General features: G+C 49.7%; 1 protein-coding gene across 11 annotated transcripts in view; it reads right to left on the reverse strand.

Annotated features, from left to right (window-relative positions):
* Positions 174 to 19451, reverse strand: part of DNAH10 (dynein axonemal heavy chain 10) — a 154776-nt gene continuing 135498 nt past the window's right edge. For 8 of the 11 annotated variants that reach the window (XM_021072220.1, XM_021072226.1, XM_021072223.1 and 5 more), the window contains 17 exons: positions 18134 to 18413; positions 16595 to 16824; positions 15031 to 15304; positions 13259 to 13363; positions 12709 to 12863; positions 12032 to 12186; positions 10057 to 10240; positions 9224 to 9424; positions 7875 to 8084; positions 7642 to 7737; positions 6761 to 6932; positions 4874 to 5005; positions 4475 to 4686; positions 4224 to 4391; positions 2229 to 2409; positions 1008 to 1153; positions 184 to 562 (listed from right to left, as the gene is read on the reverse strand). In XM_021072220.1, coding sequence (XP_020927879.1) covers positions 416 to 562; positions 1008 to 1153; positions 2229 to 2409; positions 4224 to 4391; positions 4475 to 4686; positions 4874 to 5005; positions 6761 to 6932; positions 7642 to 7737; positions 7875 to 8084; positions 9224 to 9424; positions 10057 to 10240; positions 12032 to 12186; positions 12709 to 12863; positions 13259 to 13363; positions 15031 to 15304; positions 16595 to 16824; positions 18134 to 18413 — 3048 coding nt within the window. In that variant the 3' untranslated portion in view covers positions 184 to 415. Of the gene's footprint in view, positions 563 to 1007; positions 1154 to 2228; positions 2410 to 4223; positions 4392 to 4474; positions 4687 to 4873; positions 5006 to 6760; positions 6933 to 7641; positions 7738 to 7874; positions 8085 to 9223; positions 9425 to 10019; positions 10241 to 12031; positions 12187 to 12708; positions 12864 to 13258; positions 13364 to 15030; positions 15305 to 16594; positions 16825 to 18133; positions 18414 to 19451 lie in introns of those variants that run through there. The other 3 variants (XM_021072222.1, XM_021072219.1, XR_002338322.1) reach the window with 2 other exon arrangements.

Consider the following 19451-nt stretch of genomic DNA (forward strand, 5'->3'; position numbering starts at 1 on the left):
CACAGCTCTTGCTCAAAAGAGGCATCTGCTGCAACAGACCTGGATTATCAAAAAAACACCTTTGACAATTTATTGAATTGTCAAATTATTAGAAATCTCAGTTGTGTCGTTGACAATGCTGGGCATTTTTGCTGAAGTGTTTCCTCTGAGAAGAAAAGAAAATTCAACATACCTTAAAATGCTCTTTTTGAATTTACTTTTTGAATACACAGAATCCTTTAAAAAAATAGTTTAACAAAACTATTCAAGTTAACATAAGAGATTAAAATAGCTAGTTTCAAATGGAAAGTCAGTGTCAATCCCTCTCGTGCCTCCAGAGGTCCAAGAAATGACAGATGATGGTCAGTTGTATTCCCAGCACATCCATCACCAGCCGAAGACATAATGCACAGTGCTGTGTTCTTCACCCCGAGGGTTAATCAGAATTCAGGGTGAGGCACACCCCTTGCAGGACCCAATGAGAAATGTGCTTTGTGGTAAAGAGATCCGCTTCAAAAACCAAGCCAACCCCCATGGCGTTCCTTCTCGTGGAGGTGGTGTAGACAGGCGTCCGGAAGGTGTTCTGCACAGGAAAGGGGTGTGAGGTGCCCACGTGAGCAGAGGAGGGCCCTTGTCCCCAGGGGAGGGGGAAAGCCAGTCTAAGAGCGGTGTCTGCAGACACTCATGAAAAGCAGGTCAGGCAGAGCAGGAGGCCCCTGCTGTCCACACCAGGCATAACTACCGTCTGATCCCAGCCATGCCCGCAAAATTTCACAAGAAGGGAGGAGCCCCTCCTGAAGCTGATCTGACCACAGCCTCCAACTTTGAACCCCGGCCTCCCATGGAAGGCGCTGCACACACGCATGCACATGCATGCACTTCCCCCGACATGACTCAAAGGCTTCTCCCCCCGCCCCCAAGAAAGGTTACAGGCGGCACCTGTACTGAAAGGCGAGTCTATTGGAAACCACCTGGTGTAAACTCCAGTCAGAGAAAGAGGGGAAAGGGGACAGTCGTCGGGCTTTCACCTGCAGTTTGAGACGATGCGCTTCAATGGGGATGATCTTCAGGATGGGCAGGTCAACAACCAGCACCTTGGGTTTGCTCTTGATAAGACATCCTTTTTCTATATCCCAGTCAGCACCTTCTAGATACAGCCCTGAGACAAAGCATCCTAGAGGCACCGGGAAGAGAGCAGGACTTACATGGGGGCATCTGCCATTCTGCTGTGCAGCAGCTCTAGCAAGTGCATTTCGGACAAAAAGGTAACTAATTCATTCTCCTTCCCTAGACACAGCAGAGGAAGCCATTGTTTCTACCCTGCCCCCTTTCCTTTGTAGAGGAACAGCCCAGATGGGACACCCCACAAACCCCACAACCCTCCCTAGGGCCGCAGTGTCATGAACAAGGACTGGTCGCCTCTCCCCAGCAATTTGGCATCCAGGCCCACAGACTTAACAGCCTTGGGCTCCCAGGCTACAAAGATGAAGCCCCCAGAATCAGCTGGCACCACTGCAACCCCAAGGCCCCCAGAGCCCAAGTGATTGTGGAGCAGGGAGTCAAAGCCTTGCAGACAAAGTGGTCTCTGGGGAGGAGGAGCAGAGAAGAGCCCTGCCGCTCAGCCCAGAGAGAGTGGAGGCCCCAGCACTGCCAGCCCCTCTGAGACCTCACTGGCCTCCAGCCAGGACTGAGTGTTTCTGGATGTTCCCTGAAAGTCCCCTCCCCCAGGCTAGCTCAAGAGGGCTTTGGGTGCTCCCAGTTAAATGCACCCAGGAAAAAAGCAGTTTCCAGGCGCAGTCTGCATAGTTGGTAACCAGCGTCTAAGGGACCTGAGGTTATAGCACAATTGAATGGTTCCAACCTAGTCTGTCCTGCTCTCAGGCTCCCACACCCCTGGGCTCTCATAGTTTCCAGGAAAGCCACTTGGCTGGCGATCCAGTTCTCTGTAAAAGCTATTTCTAACCTAGGAGCCCACTTCCCACAGATGAGCAGGGTGAGTGGCTTAGCTCTCCCCTGACATCAGCCCAGAAACTGGATGAGAAATGTATATACTCACCCTCGGAGACGCCAAGACCCACGTGGGTAGCACCCAAACACAGCCAGGATTTGTAGCAGTCTGACTTTCAAACATGCCTGGCCCTTCTGGGCCCATGCTAGGCTCACCTCTCTGGATCAGGGCCAGCTCAGGGAGGGAGACCCTCCCTGAGCCCTCCCTGAGCAGCTGTGAATCCACAGGGAGCTAGCCATACCTTGTCCTGCCCGCTCATTCACTTCGTCTGCATCTTGGAACTTGGTCACTTGGGTGAACAAGGTGGAGCGGTCCAGTGGCCAGCCATTCTTCCGGCAGGTGGCCTGCACCAGGGCCGTGAGGTAGGATTCTGGGATGTGCAGCCCTGAGAGCCACATCACACTGGGCTCGCTCTCGGTGACCTGGAGCAAGGGGAAGGCAGCTGGTGGGAGCCATCAAATGCCAGGGTCAAAGCTGACCCAAGCTGAGCTCATGATAAAAGATGTAATTCACCTTAGTGACACAAAGACGATGTCGGGACAACTGGTGGCCCATTGGGAAAAACAAGATGGACCACTAAACTCCAGATAAGCAAAGATTTAAACATAAAAAGAATAAAACCAAAAAACTATAAAAGCAAATCTCCATTGATTGCTTTCAGAATCTTGGAGTGGGGAATACAAAACCCAGAAGCCATAAGAAAAGACTGATCTATTTGACTACATTCAAATGAAAACCCTCCTATGGAAAAAATACCACAAAACTGAAGAACTTATGACAAGCTGGGGAAATATCTGCAACGTCAGCAATTCACAAAGGGGTTATTTTCCTTGATGTACAAAAAGCTCTTAAAAATCAATTTTAAGCAGCAGGTTAAGTATCCAGCATTACTTTGTTACTGCAGTGGCTCTGGTCACTGCTGTGGCACAAGTTCGATCTCAAGCCCAGGAACTTCTACATGCCCCTGGTGTGGGTAAGGCCAAAACAAAAAAATTTTTTTAAAGGTGGAAATCTCAGAGTTCCCATTGTGGCTCAGCAGGTTAGGAACCCAACTAGTATCCATTAGGATGCAGGTTCCATTCCTGGGCTCGCTCAGTGGGTTAAGGATCTGGCATTGCCATGAGCCGTGGTGTAGGTCACAGATGCAGCTGGGATCTGGCATTGCTGTGTCTGTGGTGTAGGCTGGCAGGTGCAGCCCAATTCAGCCCCTAGCCTGAAAGCTTCCATATGCTGCAGGTGTGCCCCTGAAAAGAAAAAGAAAAGGTGGAGAATTTAATAAAAATGAAATCAAGATACAAAGACAATTCACAAAAAACCACAAAATGTCTGTAGTCATGTAAAATACACTCAGCCACACCATAATTAAAGAAATGCACATCAAAAATATTTGTGGAGTTCCCATCATGGCACAGCAGCAGAAACGAATCTGACTAGGAACCATGAGGTTGCAGGTTCGATCCCTGGCCTTGCTTAGCAGGTCAAGGATCCAGCGTTGCTGTGAGCTGTGGTATAGGCCGGAGGCTACAGCTCCAATTCGACCCCTAGCCTGGGACCCTCCATGTGCCATGGGTGTGGCCCTAAAAAGACAAAAAGGCAAAAAAAAAAAAAAAAAAAAAAAGCTGAGCTTGTTATTTTTCCTTTACCAGGGAGACACAGAGCCAAAATATTAAGAGCACACTGTGGTGCAGAGAGGTGAGGAAAAAATCATTCTTGTACATCGTGGTTTCAACTTCCTAGAAAACCATTTGATAAGAGCTGTCAATTTAAAATGCACACACTCTGACCCAACTCTCTCATGGTAGGAATTTGTCCATGGAATATAGTGATATGAATAGCAGAAGGCATGTGCACTAGAATGTTGTTATGTACTAGCAACTCCCCCGCCCCCCCAAAAAAAACCTCCAATGGTAACCACCTAAATATCCATCAGGGAAAGGCTGTGGGATACCTGTGAGCTGGAACAGAAAGAATGAGATCTAGATGTACTTAGATGGAACAATCGCCAAAACAGACTCTTGGATGAATAAATCACATTGTGCATAGTAGCTTTTTAAAAAGAGAGAGAGAAGGGACAAAAATACAGATATGCTTGCAGAGTCAGAGACCATTTCCAGAACACCCAATCAGCTACTGACAGAAGGGCTGCTAGGGGCAGGAGGAGTCGGGGATAGGGGTGGGGGTTTGAGGGGGTCCAGGCTGAACCCTGAGCAGCAAGCAATGATGCCCTCTCACTCACCCATGTCGTGTACTGGCTGAATCTCTTCAGGAAATAGAGCATCCAGTTTCCCAGGGACTTTAAGGTATCTGGGGCCAGCTTTCTCCAGATATTAGGGATTTGCCCCAGGAAGAGTGACCTGGCTACATCATCTAATTCGCTGCTCATGCCAACTTCTCCAGCCAAAGCCTGTTTGCACAACCAAGAGCAGTCAGGCAAGGAAACTGGGTGCTACCCTGAGGCAGGCCTCTGCCCTTGAGCAACAGGCTTACCCTCTGAAGTTCAGCCAGAGACCTGGACATCCGGACGACCAGCTTGTTGAAGCGCTCCAGCTCCTGCAGGAGCACCACTGAGGTGGGGGAGATGCCCGCCCCCAGGTGCTTCCTGACCACGTCCAAGTCGAAGACTTTGGGCATCTTGTTTTCTATGTCCTTGGCCACGTGGCCAATGTAATCATCTCGGCTGATGCCAGTGCTGGACTCCCCTGAAAGCAGGACACTTTTTAGAGACAGCGAGAGCAAGGCACCCAAGGGCAGGATGGGGGCATCCTGCACCTTCCAGTCCAGGAGAGGCACTGGCCATATGGAAACTGTCAGAACCCAAACCAGCAGCTGGGGCCAAGGCCCTCCATTCCCAACCCAGTGAGCCCCGCCCTCCGCGGTGGACGGTACCCGTCTGAGGCTGAAGCTCTAGCAGGTGAGCCCACATGTCTCGAGCCGCCTGAGTGTAATATCCAATCTCAGCATTGGAGTGAAGACCAAACACTTCGGGCGTGTTGGCCAGTGGGAGGGCCTCGATGGCTTCTGTAATCAGACAGAACAGAGGTTACACCACCCTGCCACCCCCAATTTCTGAGGCCCACAGCCCCAACATGCCCAGATACCTTAGACCTACTTTCTACTTCTTAGAAGGTGACATGTTTTAAAAAGTAGGAATTCCAGGAGTTCCTATTGTGGTTCAGCAAGCATGGACCCAACAAGTATCCATGAGGACACAGGTTTGATCCCTGGCCTTGCTCAGTGGGTGAAGGATCCAGCATTGCCGTGAGCTGTGGTGTAGGTCACAGACGCAGCTCGGATCTGGCATTACTGTGGCTGTGATATAGGTCGGCAGCTACAGCTCCGATTCAACCCCTAGCCCAGGAACTTACACATGCCACAGGTACGGCCCTAAAAAGCAAAAAAGTAATTAATTAATTAGTTAATTAATATAGGGATTCCACACCACAAAGCCCAGTCCAGCTTTATGTGCATCTTTTATGAAAAGGGCTCAGTGACTGTCCCAGGGACCACTCTATCCTTCCAGGGAGAATCTGATCTGTTTATCATCATTCCAGGACAGGAAGTCTGAACTAACGCCATCAGCTCTGAGGCCAGGAAGAGCCCTCTGGGCCCCCGTAAAAGGCATAAGTGAACACCCTTGACCAGCCCAAGGGTCCCCACCAGGAGTGGGCTCAGAAGAACCATCAAGCCGACCACAGAAAACAGAACAGGATGGGCTCCCTTAGAATAAAACATTTCAAACACATAAGTCAGGCTTGAGTTGGGCAATCTGTAGCTGAGGAAGCGCTACGTGGAGACTAATTGGTTACAGAGCCCAGGAATTGGGAAACTAGAGGGCAGTAGGTTGGAGTGGGGTTTAAGTGAGAGCATCGTGGCAGCCACAGTAGTGAGCTGGCCTGTATAGGGCGCTTGCCATTTGGCCACTGGTTCTATTATCCTGAGAGCACTGACTCCAGTACCAGACTGCCCTGGTGGACCTTGGACACAACTGTCCAATGGTTACTCATCTCACCCAGAGTAAAAGCCAAAGTTCTTAGAACTGAAGGCACGGCCCCTGCGTCTCACATCTCCTGACTCTCACGACTTGTTCAGCAAATGCTCACCTGAGGGCCTACCTTTGCACTGACTCTTTTCGCTCCTGAGTCTTCTTCCCCCTCTTTTCGCTCTTGCTGTCTCACCCTCAAATCTTTGCTCAGTTGTCCCTTCTCAGGGAGGTCTACCCTGGATACCCAATTTAAAACAGCAGCTCCCCTAGCTCCTTCACCCTGCCATTTTTTCCTTTTTTGTCTTTTTGGGGCCGCACCCACAGTATATGGAAGTTCCCAGGCTAGGGGTCCAATCAGAGCTGTAGCTGCCAGCCTACGCCACAGCCACGCAACGCCAGATCTGAGCTGCGTCTACAACCTACACCACAGCTCACGGCAACGCTGGATCCTTAACCCACTGAGCGAGGCCAGAGATCAAACCCTCATCCTCGTGGATACTAGTCAGGTTCGTTATCACTGAGTCACAATGGAAACTCCTACTGTGCTGCTTTTTCTATAACATTTATCATCTTCTAATTACCATATAATGTACATATTTATTAGATTTATTATCTTCCTCCCTTCCGTAAACTACAGACAAGGTGCAAAAGGCAAGGGTTTTGTTGTATTGCCTGATGTACCCCCAAGCATGAAGGAACATGCCTGTCAGGGAATGTAGCCACACAATAAATAGATGTGGATTGGTGAAAACACAAACAAACAAACAAAACCATGATCTGAGATATCTCACCAACAAATCTTTCCTTGACATCTCCCGTGGGAATTTTGTAGTCCACCTCCTTGTTCCGGAAGAAATGGAATGGCTGGAAAGTGTCGAAAAGGAAGTCCCCCAGGTACTCGTCCATGTAGATGGTCAGGATGCGCCGGTCAAAGCTGTCAATGGCCCGTCCTCCATACATGACCTGATGTGACAGGGAGTGAGAGCTGGTGGGACCCAGCACCTTCAGGGAAGACCCCAAGGCCCCAGGCCCAGCGGACAGCCCCGGGTCACGGCCATATGCACCCTTGGTGAGACTCTGGCTGCCTGGCCACAGCACACAGCTCGGACAACCTCTGGGCCACTATGCACAAGAGGGCCTGTGTGCAGACTCATACAGCCCAAGACGGGAGCAGTTCCTATGAAGTGCTGGGAGCCAGTGTGCAGTTAGAAAACTGCCCCAGACAGAGGGAGCAGGCAAACAAGACAACCCAAGAAGCCGGCAGCCACTTTGGTCTCTGCAATGGTGATACGGCTGTTTGAGCCACGTGCTGGCGGCAGGGGAAGCTTTCCCAGGAGCTCTGTATGAGGTCATGGCCACCAGAGTGGACCTCCAGGCCTGCTGAACAGGGACTCGGCTGCAAGGACAAGCCTAAGGCATCCTAGGTGGGGAGCATGACTCCTGCGGTGACGCGTCTAAAACCCAGAGGTGAAGGTCGCTCCCTTAGGACAAAGAATAACGAGTGATGCCCCAGGGGTATTCACAGAGACCCAAGGGCCTTCGGTGGACGAATGGGCAGCAGTGCAAGAGAGGAGTCCCAGAGGCCTCAGGGACCACAGACCAGGGGCACCAGACCACAGCCCAGCTCGCCTGGGGTGGGGCAGCCCGCAGAGGGTCCCCAGGTGGCTCCTACCTCTCCAATTAGGTACTTGAGGCTGCCCCACGGGATCCGAGGGTCATGCTGCTGGAAGGCTTTTGTTAAGTAGGTGTTCAGGATTTCCATGCAGACCTTAAAAGAGGAGGCACAGGCCTGGGTATCACACATGCACAAAGTCCTTCATGTTCGGACTCTTTTCTGAAAGCCTGCGCGGGAACAACTAACGGCGGGGGCGCGTCTCCCTGGGGAGGCAGCAGCTGCATCTTCACCTGAAAGTCAGACTCGTTGAAGTCATAGTACACATTCCACCCAATCTTCCCAAACTTCCTCCTCTCCTGCACCACCGCGTGGAAGAAGGCCAGCACGTAGACCAGGGACTTGAAAGCGGGGTGCGGACACTGGTCCAGCATCTCGTGAGAGATCTTGAAGTATGTGGCTCTCATGTTGAGCTTCAGCCCATTGGGTGGCTCGGTGACAACCTGCCAGGAGAGAAGCCTCATCGTGATGGGAAGCCTGGACCCCCCCAGCAGGACTCTGGAGAAAGAGTGTGCAGACGGAGGCGTCTTGGCTTTCCCTGCATCCTTACAGAACCGTCCTCCCTATTCCCCGAATAGCAAAAGCCAAGGGCCCAGGAGTGAGTTAAAAAAACTAGAGGTCACAGAAGTTCCCAAGTGGTGCAGCAGGTTAAGGATCTGGCCTTGCCACAATCTTGGGCACGGGTTCCATCTCTGGCTGGGGAACTTCCACATATTGCATTTGCAGGAGAAAAAGAAAAAAGAAGTTAGGAGTTCCCTGGGGGCCTAATGGTTAAGGAGTCAGTGTTATCACTTCTGTGGCTCAGGTTGATCCTTTGCCTGGGAACTCCTACATGTTGAGGGTGAGGCCAAACAAAACCCCAAACAACAAAAAGACTGGATGTTGTTCCAGCTCTCTCCTTAATGACCCCAGGAAGGTTCTTTAATCCCTCTGTGAACCATGAGATCCTCAAATGTAATATAGAAGTAGTTAAGTTTCCCTCTCCTTGTCCAAGAGACACAGAGATCACAAAACCTTTCCCCCAAATGTCTCTGGAGACAAAATTAGACAGGACATGTCAACCCCTCAAAACTTTTGCACACAAACCCCCGCGTGCTGCAGGCTGTGGGTGGGCCGGTCATTAGAGATGAAAAGGAGGTTTAGTAAATGTGAGGTCCATGAAGACTAACCCAGAAATTGTTTTGGTACATGCAGAAGTGAAAGCATGGGCCTGGGAGGCATCACTGTCACCTCATAATTGTCACCCTATTCAGGACAGTGCTGGAGTTCCTTGTTGGCTCAGTGGGTTAAGGACCTGGCGTCATTGTTGTGGCTCTGGTTACTGTCACTGCTCAGTGTGGGTTCGATCCCTGGCTCAAGAGCTTACGCATGCTGCATGAGCAGCCAAAAAAAAAGGGGGGGGGGAATTTCCTGTTTGGGACAGTGCTTATCTCTGAAGGAAGGAGAGGTGGAATTGGGAAGGGGGTGTCCGTGGGGTCCCAACTATATCCAGTCCTGGGTTTACTTCTAAACATACACACACATACACCCACAGCAGAATGGGAGTGAGCTGAGGAACTGAGCTGGGGTCCCGCAGCCAGACCTTCAAGGACTTCTGCAGAATCCCAATGGGGAAGCCCTTGGTGGGGTCGGTGGTGAGCCACAGGCGGAAGTCGGGGTGGGGCTTGGTGATCCTCTCCAGGGACTTCTCCAGATCCTTCAGCCACTTAACCAGGAGATGGCAGTTCTGCAGCATCAGCCACTGACCACGAGCCACCGCCGTCTCCAGGAGCTGCAGTGCCACCTACCCCCAGGCGAGAGAGGGACGAGCTGGTGTCCCAGAGCCACAGCACCATGTGTTCCCCAGAGCCTCCCCTCAAACTCCCACAAAACTAGCAGCCTCTGCAGCAGAAGCCACAAAGGAGCCAGCAGTCCAGGAGCTACAGAGGGAGCCTTCGAACGAACAATCCTTTAGGATTCCTCCAGGGCCGCCCACATCCACTGGACTGCACTCACTGGCCTCCCTCAGTCCCCAGAGCTCCAACCTTGGACACGGTGGCACCAGTACCCTGACCAGTTCCCTGGCCTTGCCACTGGGGCAGTGACAGCCCTGATCAGCAGTAGGCAGAGTGTTCTGCCTATGGTTCCTCTGGAAGTATTATAGCATCTGGTATTACATATGCCAGGGCCAAGGGAGATAATGAGTGTGTGTGAAAGGACTTTGAGAACAGCAGAACCTCACGATGCAGCAAGGTCAGGCAATCACAGAGAGCTAGATCTAAAAACTATACTACTGTCCACATGGGTGGAACATTCCATTGCTCCTCCGGAAAACAGAAATGCATGGAGCCCGCGTGTGGATCGGAACTCAGGGAAACTAACAGGGCCCGGGACCTCACCTGCATTTAGGGCTTGTTCCTTCCAGCAACAATTTACCTTTTCTTGACCTTGACCCATGGCAAGGAATTTGAGGCGGTTCCCTCCAAAACCACTGCGCTCAGCTAATTTCATAAGGTCACTGGCAGGGTCAGAGCCAGGACTCAGGATAAACACGATGGGAGAGTTGGGGGTGCTCTGCTCAAAGATGGCTTCAAAGCTGATCATCGGGGGCTGCACATACCTGGGGAAAGAAACCCGACTGGAAAACGCTCCTGGGAGAACAGCTCCAGGCAGGGGCTAGCTGGTCGGACCCATGCTCTGTCCCCTGGTACCCAGAACCTTCTGACTGTTCCTCTGATATCACTCTTTGCACAGTCTTCCCTATTTAAGGATCTAGTTTTTTTTTTTTAATTATTATAGTTGATTTACAATGTCCTGTCAATTTCTGCTCTACAACAAATTGACCCAGTCATACATATATGTACATTCTTTTGCTCATTATCTTCTACCATGTTCTCCCACAAGTGATTGGATATAGTTCCCTGTGATTCTCATACTAAGTGAAGTAAGTCAGAAAGGGAAACACAAATACCATATGACATCACATATGTGAAGTCTAAAATATGGCACAGATGAACCCATCTACAGAATAGAATCCAGTTCTTATGCACCTCTCACACTCTGGATGGGAAGCCCCTGAGTGACAAGGACCCCTCTGCACAGCCTGGTCCATTCAGATTAGATTTAGTAGCCCTGTATGACCTGAGTGCCTCCTGATGGGGGGTGGGGGGTGCCTTGCAGGTGGCACTGAACCCGGAGATCCCATACCAGCAGTTCCTTTAGATGTGTCCTAAATGGCCCACATCTCGTGATTTTTAAAAAAATAGTTGCCAACACGTAGGGATTGAGAGAGTGCATGTGGAAATCCAAATTTCTAGCTTCCTTTGAAGAGTCCGAGGATCTGGGTCCCCACTGCCACCTGGTATCAGTCAGCAGGAGTTAAGGGGCCTCTCCAGTCACAGTCTCCATCCAGCCTCACTCACTCCTCTCCATCACCTGCCAGCTGTGAAGGCATATTTGGGTTTGTAACCCTGAGTTAGCCATCTGGCTTTGCACTCCATTCTAGAGCTTCCAATATGGTAGCCATCAGGCACATGTGGCTATTGAGCGCTTGACTTATGGCTTGTCCCAACTGTGATGGGCTGTGTGAATTCACACAAGATTTTTAAGCCTTAACACACAAAAAAAAGATGCAATATATCTCAATAATTTTATATGTGCATTAAATATGACATATTATGGATAAGTATCATTTTATATATTGCTCTATATTGATATATTTTATGTACTTATGGTAATTGTTATTAAAATTAATTTCACGTGGTTTTTTTTGAATGTGGTTATCAGAATTTTTTTTTTTTTTTTTTTATGGAGATTCCCAGGCTAAGGGTCTAATTGAAACTACAGCTGCCAGCCTACACCACAGCAACGCAGGATCCGAGCTGTGTCTGTGACCTACACCACAGCTCACAGCAATGCCAGAACCCAACCCACAAGGGAGGCCAGGGATCAAACCCAAACCCTCATGGTTCCTAGTGGGATTCATTTCCACTGTGCCATGACAGGAACTCCTTCCAGAAAATTTGAAATGACATACGTGGCTCACATTGTATTCCTCTTTTTTTTTTCTTTTTGGCCACCTTCCTGCAGCCAGGGATCAGATCCGAGCCACAGTATGACCTACACCGCAGCTGTGGCAACACTGCATCCTTTAGCCACTGTGCGGGGCTGGGGACTGAACCTGCATCCCAGCACTTGGGACTCCACTGATCCCGTTGGGTCACAGTGGGAACTCCACATGATATTTCTCTTGAATAGTGAGTGCTATTCTATAGCGGCTCCCGAATCATGCTCAGAGACAATCCTCCCCTGAGCTGGCCAGCCACTGCCCTCCGTGAGTGCAGGTGGGGACAACGTTTTTAGATACTCTACCGCACAGAAAGGTCCCAGCAAACACAAACCACGCACTTACTTCTCTCCCATTGTTACAGTCACGTAGTCAGTCACTGCCCGATAGACCCGATCCACACGGAAACAGCGCAAAATAAGCAACTTCTGGAAAGGGGTGATGTTGTCATCATAACCCAGGGGGAAGGGGAACTGTTCCAGGGAATCCAGGTCATACCACTGGGAAGAGCAAAGAACATTCACAGTGGCGTTAGCTCAGAAATGGTACAGTCCCCCATCTTTACAGGAAGCTCCCAAATCCCCTGATAGAGCAATGAAATCTACAGGCCACTTCTAGTCAGTTCTGTCATTCTCTGCCCCCCACCCCAACCATGAATGTCAGGAAGGGAGGGGCTGAGTTCTAATCCCTGTTGAGTCCTCAGTGCCCATCAAGAGACATGGTCCACCCATAGATGCTCAAAAAATTTCATGGATGGATGGAGGGAAGGATGGAGGATAGATGTTTGAATGGAAGGATGGATAGAAGGGTGTAGAGATAGACAGATTGACAGGACAATCAGATGGTTCTCCCACAAAACTAACTGAACTAGATAAAGGAGAATTCCATCCAGGGAGTTAGAGGGCACTGACTACACTCTGAATGGCTTATCTTCTCACCAGTAAAGAGTTAGGCTACAGGTTAAGTATGGAGATTAGTGACATCCAGGGAAGGGAAGGAGGAGAAACGGAGCATGGGCTCACCTCCTGCCAGACTGTCACGTGTTTCTCCACATCATCGGGAAGAGACCCAAAGCTGTCTGGAAACATCTCTGATAGAAGAATGATATCCTCCCATCCCTGGTCAGACAGCCAAGCACAAGGCTTTTTTCGTTTGCTTTTCTCCAGGGAAATGTTTCCTAACCACAACAGGAGAAGAGAAGTAAGCAGCCAACCCCAACGTACCAGGAAGAGTAAGCAGCTCTGAACTTGGACTCCTCTCATCCGGGGGGAGGGTGGATCCCACTTTGCAAAAGGCATAGCTTCCCCAGTCACTGTCCGTGACTCTGGCCAGGCAACGCCGCATGACTTCCAGCCCCAGCGCAACCTTCAGGCAGAGACTGGTTGCTCTGAGTTAACATGAACCATCTCTGAGACTAAAACTGTCAACTAAAGTACTTATTAAAGCAGAGCTATTAGAAGCCAAGTTTTAAGGAGAACCTCTGCTATTGCTTGTTTTAGCAAATAAACTCATGTGCCTGTGCAACGTGGGTGCAGGGAGTTGGGAAAGAATGAAATGAGGCAAATTCATTACCTTTTAAGAAGAAATCTAATTCTTCCTGGGGGACTCTCCCCTCTGCTTGTTCTATCTTGATAGTCATATTGAAAGAAAAAAGTAATTTGTGCCTCTCAAACAACCCTGAAGAGAAACAACAGATGGGTCTGGATCAAATAAATTCATTTAAACACTGGGGTTCTTATGCACAACATGCTTAAATTTCAGAGAAATGAAACGAAACACCTCAACTGCACAGTTAGTTGCCTTTAGCCTTCTCAGCATTTGGTGTCCATGAATATCTGCATGCAAAAAATAGGAGCTCAATTTACACGTCCTGCCTCAACGTGCAGGCTGCGGTGACCCTCGCTACGAGCACATCTCTGAGCGCATCTGAAATGGTCACGCCTCTGGGCAGCACTTACCTCGGCCTCTTGGGAAGAGGAGAGGGGACTGACGACCGGGGGAAGGAGGTTCAGAGCCACCTTCTCAATGAGGGGCTGGTCGTTTGCTCAACTCAAAGCTAAAGTTCTTACAGTCGAAAAGAAGCACTAGCAAGCTTTCTACAAAGGACCAGAGAGTAAATAGTTTTGGCTTCGTAGAATAGACAGTCTCTGTCATAACTACTCAACATAGCTGCTGTACTGTGAAAGCTGCCACAGACAATATGAATAGAAATGAGTGTGACTGTGTTCCAATAAAACTTTATTTACAAAACCAGGCAGGGGGCCAGATTTGGCCAACCTCTAATGTAGAATAAGTACATTCCATCAACAGATTTTTATTGATAGGAAGATGCAAAACACTAGAGTCCTTTTCTTCTTTTCCTTTTAGGGCTGCACCTGCAGCACATGGAAGTTCCCAGGCCAGGGTTCGAATAGGAGCTACAGCTGCCAGCCACAGCCACAGCACTGTGGGATCCAAGCTGCATCTTCAACCTACACCACAGCTTTCAGCAACACTGGATCCTTAACCCACTGAGGGATCCTTAACACTCATCCTCCTCCAACGGACACTATGTCGGGTTCTTAACCCACTGAGCCAAATAGGAACTCCCTTTTTTTTTTTTTAACAGAAGAAATGTGTTCCTGGAAAAAAAAAAGTGTAAGTCAAAATATGTGATTTGAATCCTACTTTATAAGTGTCAGGAGGGCTGATTACTTAAATGAGCCCTTTAGGAACAATGGTCCTCAATCTTTTTCCTGTCCAACTGGTATGGGCTGAATTGTGTCCCCCACCCAAGAGTTCCCTGGTGGCCTAGCAGCTAAGGATCCAGCATTGTCACTGCTATGGTGTGGGTTCAACCCCTGGCCTGGGAACTTCCACATGCCACAGTGGCAGCCAAAAAAAAAGGAAAAAAATTATGTCCTCCCCCAAAAGTATTCATCCCTGTAAGTTGAGGCCCTACTCCCCAATACCTCAGAATGTGGACTGTACTTGGCCTAGAAGAGGTGATTAAGTTAAAATGATGCTGTGAGGGTGGGCCCTCATGCAGTCTGATTGGTGTCCTTATAAGAACAGGAAATTCAGAGTTCCCGCTGTGGCATAGTGGGTTAAGAATCCACTGCGTAGGTGAGGGTTCGATCCCCAGCCCGGCATGGGGTGAGGTTAAAGGATCTGGCATGTCTGCAGCTGCAGCTTAGGTTGCAGCCATGGCTCAGGGATTCATTGCCTGGCCGGGGAACTTCCACAAGCCACTAGTTCAGCCATGAAAAAAAACAAAAAAAAAAGAGGAAATCCAGACTCACAGGCGAACACTGTGGTGCACACGTGGAGCTCAGTGGTCCCAATCAGTGCAAACCAGTGCTCACCTGTGCAGCCGTAGTTATAGATGTTGAATGTCAACGTGTCCATAATGTTCCTTAATCGCTTCATAAGAATGGAGTCAGGCAGAGACTTCTTGAGCGACAGCCCGAAGACCTCCAGGAAGGCGATCAGGGAGTACTGGTACATGGAGTTGACCAGGGCCATCTCCGACAGCACGAAGAACAGGATGGCCCCCCTCCTAGCAGCCGGCCGGTAGCCATCCCGCAGCCTGTCGATGTCCAGGGCGGTCTTCTCCGCCAGCTTAAGCTTCTCTGATACCTAAAGAAAAGCTGCACGTCGCCACTTACAGCCATAACCAGCAAGACTTAGGAAATGGGCAAGAAAGGGAGAAGGCAGAGGTGGGGGTGGGGGAGGTGGGCAGCGGCAAAGAAATCCACGCAAAGCTCTCGGGGATTGGACAGGCACCCACCCTCTTGCAGATGTGGTAGATACTTGTGGCTTGACTCTCTGCTCCCATGCCCCCTTCTCATAACAGTCCCTGGATTTTATTTAGAGACTTACAATTTCTTTTTTTTTTTCTTTTTTGTCTTTTTAGGGCTGTACCCATGGCATATGGAGGTTCCCAGGCTAGAGGTCTAATCGGAGATGTAGCCACTGGCCTACGCCACAGTCACAGCAACGCGGGATCCTTAACCCACTGAGCAAGGCCAGGGATCGAACCCGCAACCTCATGGTTCCCAGTCGGATTTGTTTCCAATGCGCCACAACAGGAACTCCATAGAGACTTACAATTTCTTCCTTTCATTCATCTGTGGAGCTCTACCACCACTCCAGGAGAGGAGCGTCTAACTCAGGCCCAGCTAATCCACACGTAGCACCACCAGGCCATAGGAATGGCTTGGGGTTAGCATGTGAATTAAGTGACTCTCAGGACCTTTATGATAGGGACAGGAAAAGATTCTCACTTTTCTCTTTCGGCTGGAACCTCAAGGGACATGAGGCTAGAGCCTGCTTGGGACTATGAGGGGAGCTTGGCTCTACAGGGAGGCAGAAAATGAAGCCAACATAGCAGCAGGTCCAGACCAGCAATGGAGAGAAACCAAGTCCTAATGATAGGTTTGAAGTCTTGGATCCAGCCCTGCCTGAAGCCATCCCTGGACTTTCCTGATTTCTTTTTTTTTCCTTCTTCTTCTTCTTCTTCTTTTTTTTTTTTTTTCTTTTCACAGCTGAACCTGCAGCACATGGAAGTTCCCAGGCTACAGGTTGGATCAGAGCTACAGCTGCCAGCCTACACCACAACCACAGCAACACCTGATCCACACTGCATCTGTGACCTACCTACACCACAATATGCAGCAATTTCGGATCCTTAACCCACTGAGTGAGTTCAGGGATCAAACCTGCATCCCCACAGACAATCAGGATCTTAATTCACTAAGTCACAACAGGAACTCCTGGACTTTCTTGTTTTTCAAGCCGATAAATTCCCTTCTGACTGGGTTTTCTACCGCTCTTGACTGAGAGAGGCTGACCTGATGCCCAGGGACCCCTGGGAACACCTCTGGGATCCCCCTTCCAGGCCCGATGCATTTCCCATGCATTTCATACCTCCATGGCTTTGGATTTGGTCTCCTCCAGGGTCTGCACCAGCTCCACATTGTCCAGCATGTTCCCTGTGGAGGTGGCCAGTTCCCGCAGGAGGGAGTCCTCCAGGTCCTTCAGCAGGTTCTTGTTCTCGCTCGTCTCCTGGATGAGGTGCTCCCTCTGCTCCTCCAGCTCTCGCCTTTCATAGGCCACCAGCACACTCAGCAGCTGGTCCTCCAGGCCTTTCAGCGTGACTGTGGGGGGACAAGGGGAGGCCCTCACCACTGTGTCCCCAGCGACAAGTGGGTCACTGTGTCTTCTCACCTATATGGCAGTGCCTGAGGCGACTGGGGTAGGGGCAGCATTTCAGGAACATGAGGACCAGCTCTCTTACCAAAACCACCCTAAAACCCCAGGTAGAAAATTCCAACAGAACAAACCTGGGACTCAGATTTCCCGTCGTGGCTCAGTGGGTTAAGAACCCAACCAGTATCCATGAGGATGCGGGTTTGATCCCTGGCCACACTCAGTGGATTAGGGACCTGGCATTGCTGTGAGGTGTGGCATAGGTCATAGAAGTGGCTCAGATCCCCCATTGTGGTGGCTGTGGCGTAGACTGGCAGCTGCAGTTCCAATTTGACCCCTAGCCTGGGAACCTCCATGTGCCTCGGGTGCAGCCGTAAAAAGAAAAAACAAAAACAAAAAACAGGAAAGTTGCTCCCTGGAGGAGTGGACAGCAAGAGCGAAGACTAAAATCAAATCCAAAGCTGCCACATCTTGGGACACCTTGTTGAAAACACACCCAAACTTGGTTAACCTACCTAGGAACCTGGGTGACCACCCTAGAAAATGTGAGACGTGGTGTTCCATTCCTAACAGAAATCAAGTGAGAGGAAGAGGGGGAAATCCAAAAGCACGCCATGCATTTAAATACACAGACAGGAGTTCCTGTCACGGCTCAGTGGTTAACGAATCCGACTAGGAATCATGAGGTTGTGGATTCGATCCCTGGCCTTGCTCAGTGGGTTGAGGATCCAGCGTTGCCATGAGCTGTGGTGTAGGTCGCAGATGTAGCTCGGATCCCACGTTGCTGTGGCTGTGGCATAGGCCAGTGGCTACAGCTCCGATTCGACCCCTAGCCTGGGAACCTCCATGCACCGCGGGAGCAGCCCTAGAAAAGGCAAAAAGACAAATAAATACATACATGCATATATACACAAACAGAGGAGTTGTGCATCAGATTAAGGATCCAGTGCTGTCACTGCTGTGGCACAGGTTCAAACCCTGGCCCAGAAACTTCTGCAAATAGAGAATAACTTCCTGCCTCAACAGAAAGGGATCTCACCTCACTCCAAGTGTGACTGTCTGAGCCCCATGGTCCAGACTCGGCACGTCTCAATATACGTAGCTCATGGCCTTTTAAAGGGACCAAGGGACTGCTCAGTTGACTATGTGAGACAGGACCAAAGAATCATTCACTGAACAAAACAACGTCCGTAAGAACCCTGAGGTCCGACTGCGGCCTCCACCTAAGTGTGGTGCTGAGGTTCTGGGCATCTTTACCTGTGTAATTGATCACCATGGCTTTCCCAAACACGGATGGGCTGTATCTAGGGTTGGCCAGCTTGGTGTTCAGATAGAGTCTGAAATTTGAATCATAGTCCACTTCCTTGTCTCCCAGTATGATAAACTGCCGTCCTTGGGAGACCTTGATGTTTTTTTCTAAGACGTTATCAATCACAGGGTCGATGTACTCGTCCACATCATGGAACAGGAATGGGGTCCCATACTTTATGGACATCTCCAGCTGCTTGAGGAAGTCGGGGTCATTAAAGGAAGCCATCTGGAAGGGAGAGGAAGCCAATGTTGAAAATCGGCCCACTTGCCAAATTGAAGGGGAGAAAGTCTTGGAGGTGGCCATGGACATGTTAGCACCTTGAAGGGAGGCAGAGGGGAAAACAGAGCAGGGAGAGAAGTGGGGTGTGTAACCCATATAAATCCAGAAATCCATGAGGTTCAGGCTCTGAGCAGCCTCTTGTTCAAAAAGCACCAATCAGCAGCCAAAAGTAATCAGGAAAGAATCTCATTACATCTCTAGAAGACCTCAAAAAGGATCCAAATACAGAGCCCACACACACAAAAAAAGTTTGCTTTAATCTTCTCTCCTCTTTTATTCACTTCCTTCCAAATCTCACAACTGCTTTCTTATCACTTTCCTCAAAACATCTGGAAAAACTCTTCCTCTGTTTCAGCCCCTGGGGCCTCCTCTTCTCTTTCTCTCCACCCTTTTTTATTACATTGATGCATTTAGCCGCTCACCCCTTAAGTTGAACCCTCCCTCTTTATGAGATAGGATGGGAATAGGAGAAGGATTAGTGACTAGGAGGGGGCTGGCAATTGCAGAGCTCTCCAGCAGGCTCAGGAAAGAGGGACATCAAGAAACATTCCTGGAGTTCCCATCGTGGCACAGTGGAAATGAATCCAACTAGGAACCATGAGGTTGCAGGTTAAATCGCTGGCCTTGCTTCAGTGGGTTAAGGATCCAGTGTTGCCGTGAGCTGTGGTGTAGGTCAGAGATTCGGCTCGGATCCTGTGTGGCTGTGCCTATGATGTAGGCTGGCAGCTGAAGCTCCAATTCAATTCAACCCCTAGCCTGGGAACCTCCATATGCTGAGGGTGCAGCCCTAAAAAGAAAAAAGAAAAAAAGAAAGAAAGAAAAGAAAGAAAAGAAAAGAAACATGCCTGTATTCATGATATTTGCCCCATTACAACTACAACTACATGTGAATTTTAGGGGCAGAAGTTCCCCTGAACTTAGGATGCTTCCCCCATGTACATACCTAGAAGCCAGGACCAAAAAAAAAATAAGGAAAAGCTGAAA

The sequence above is a fragment of the Sus scrofa genome, chromosome 14 (assembly GCF_000003025.6).
Source record: "Sus scrofa isolate TJ Tabasco breed Duroc chromosome 14, Sscrofa11.1, whole genome shotgun sequence".
Taxonomy (NCBI): Eukaryota; Metazoa; Chordata; class Mammalia; order Artiodactyla; family Suidae; genus Sus; species Sus scrofa.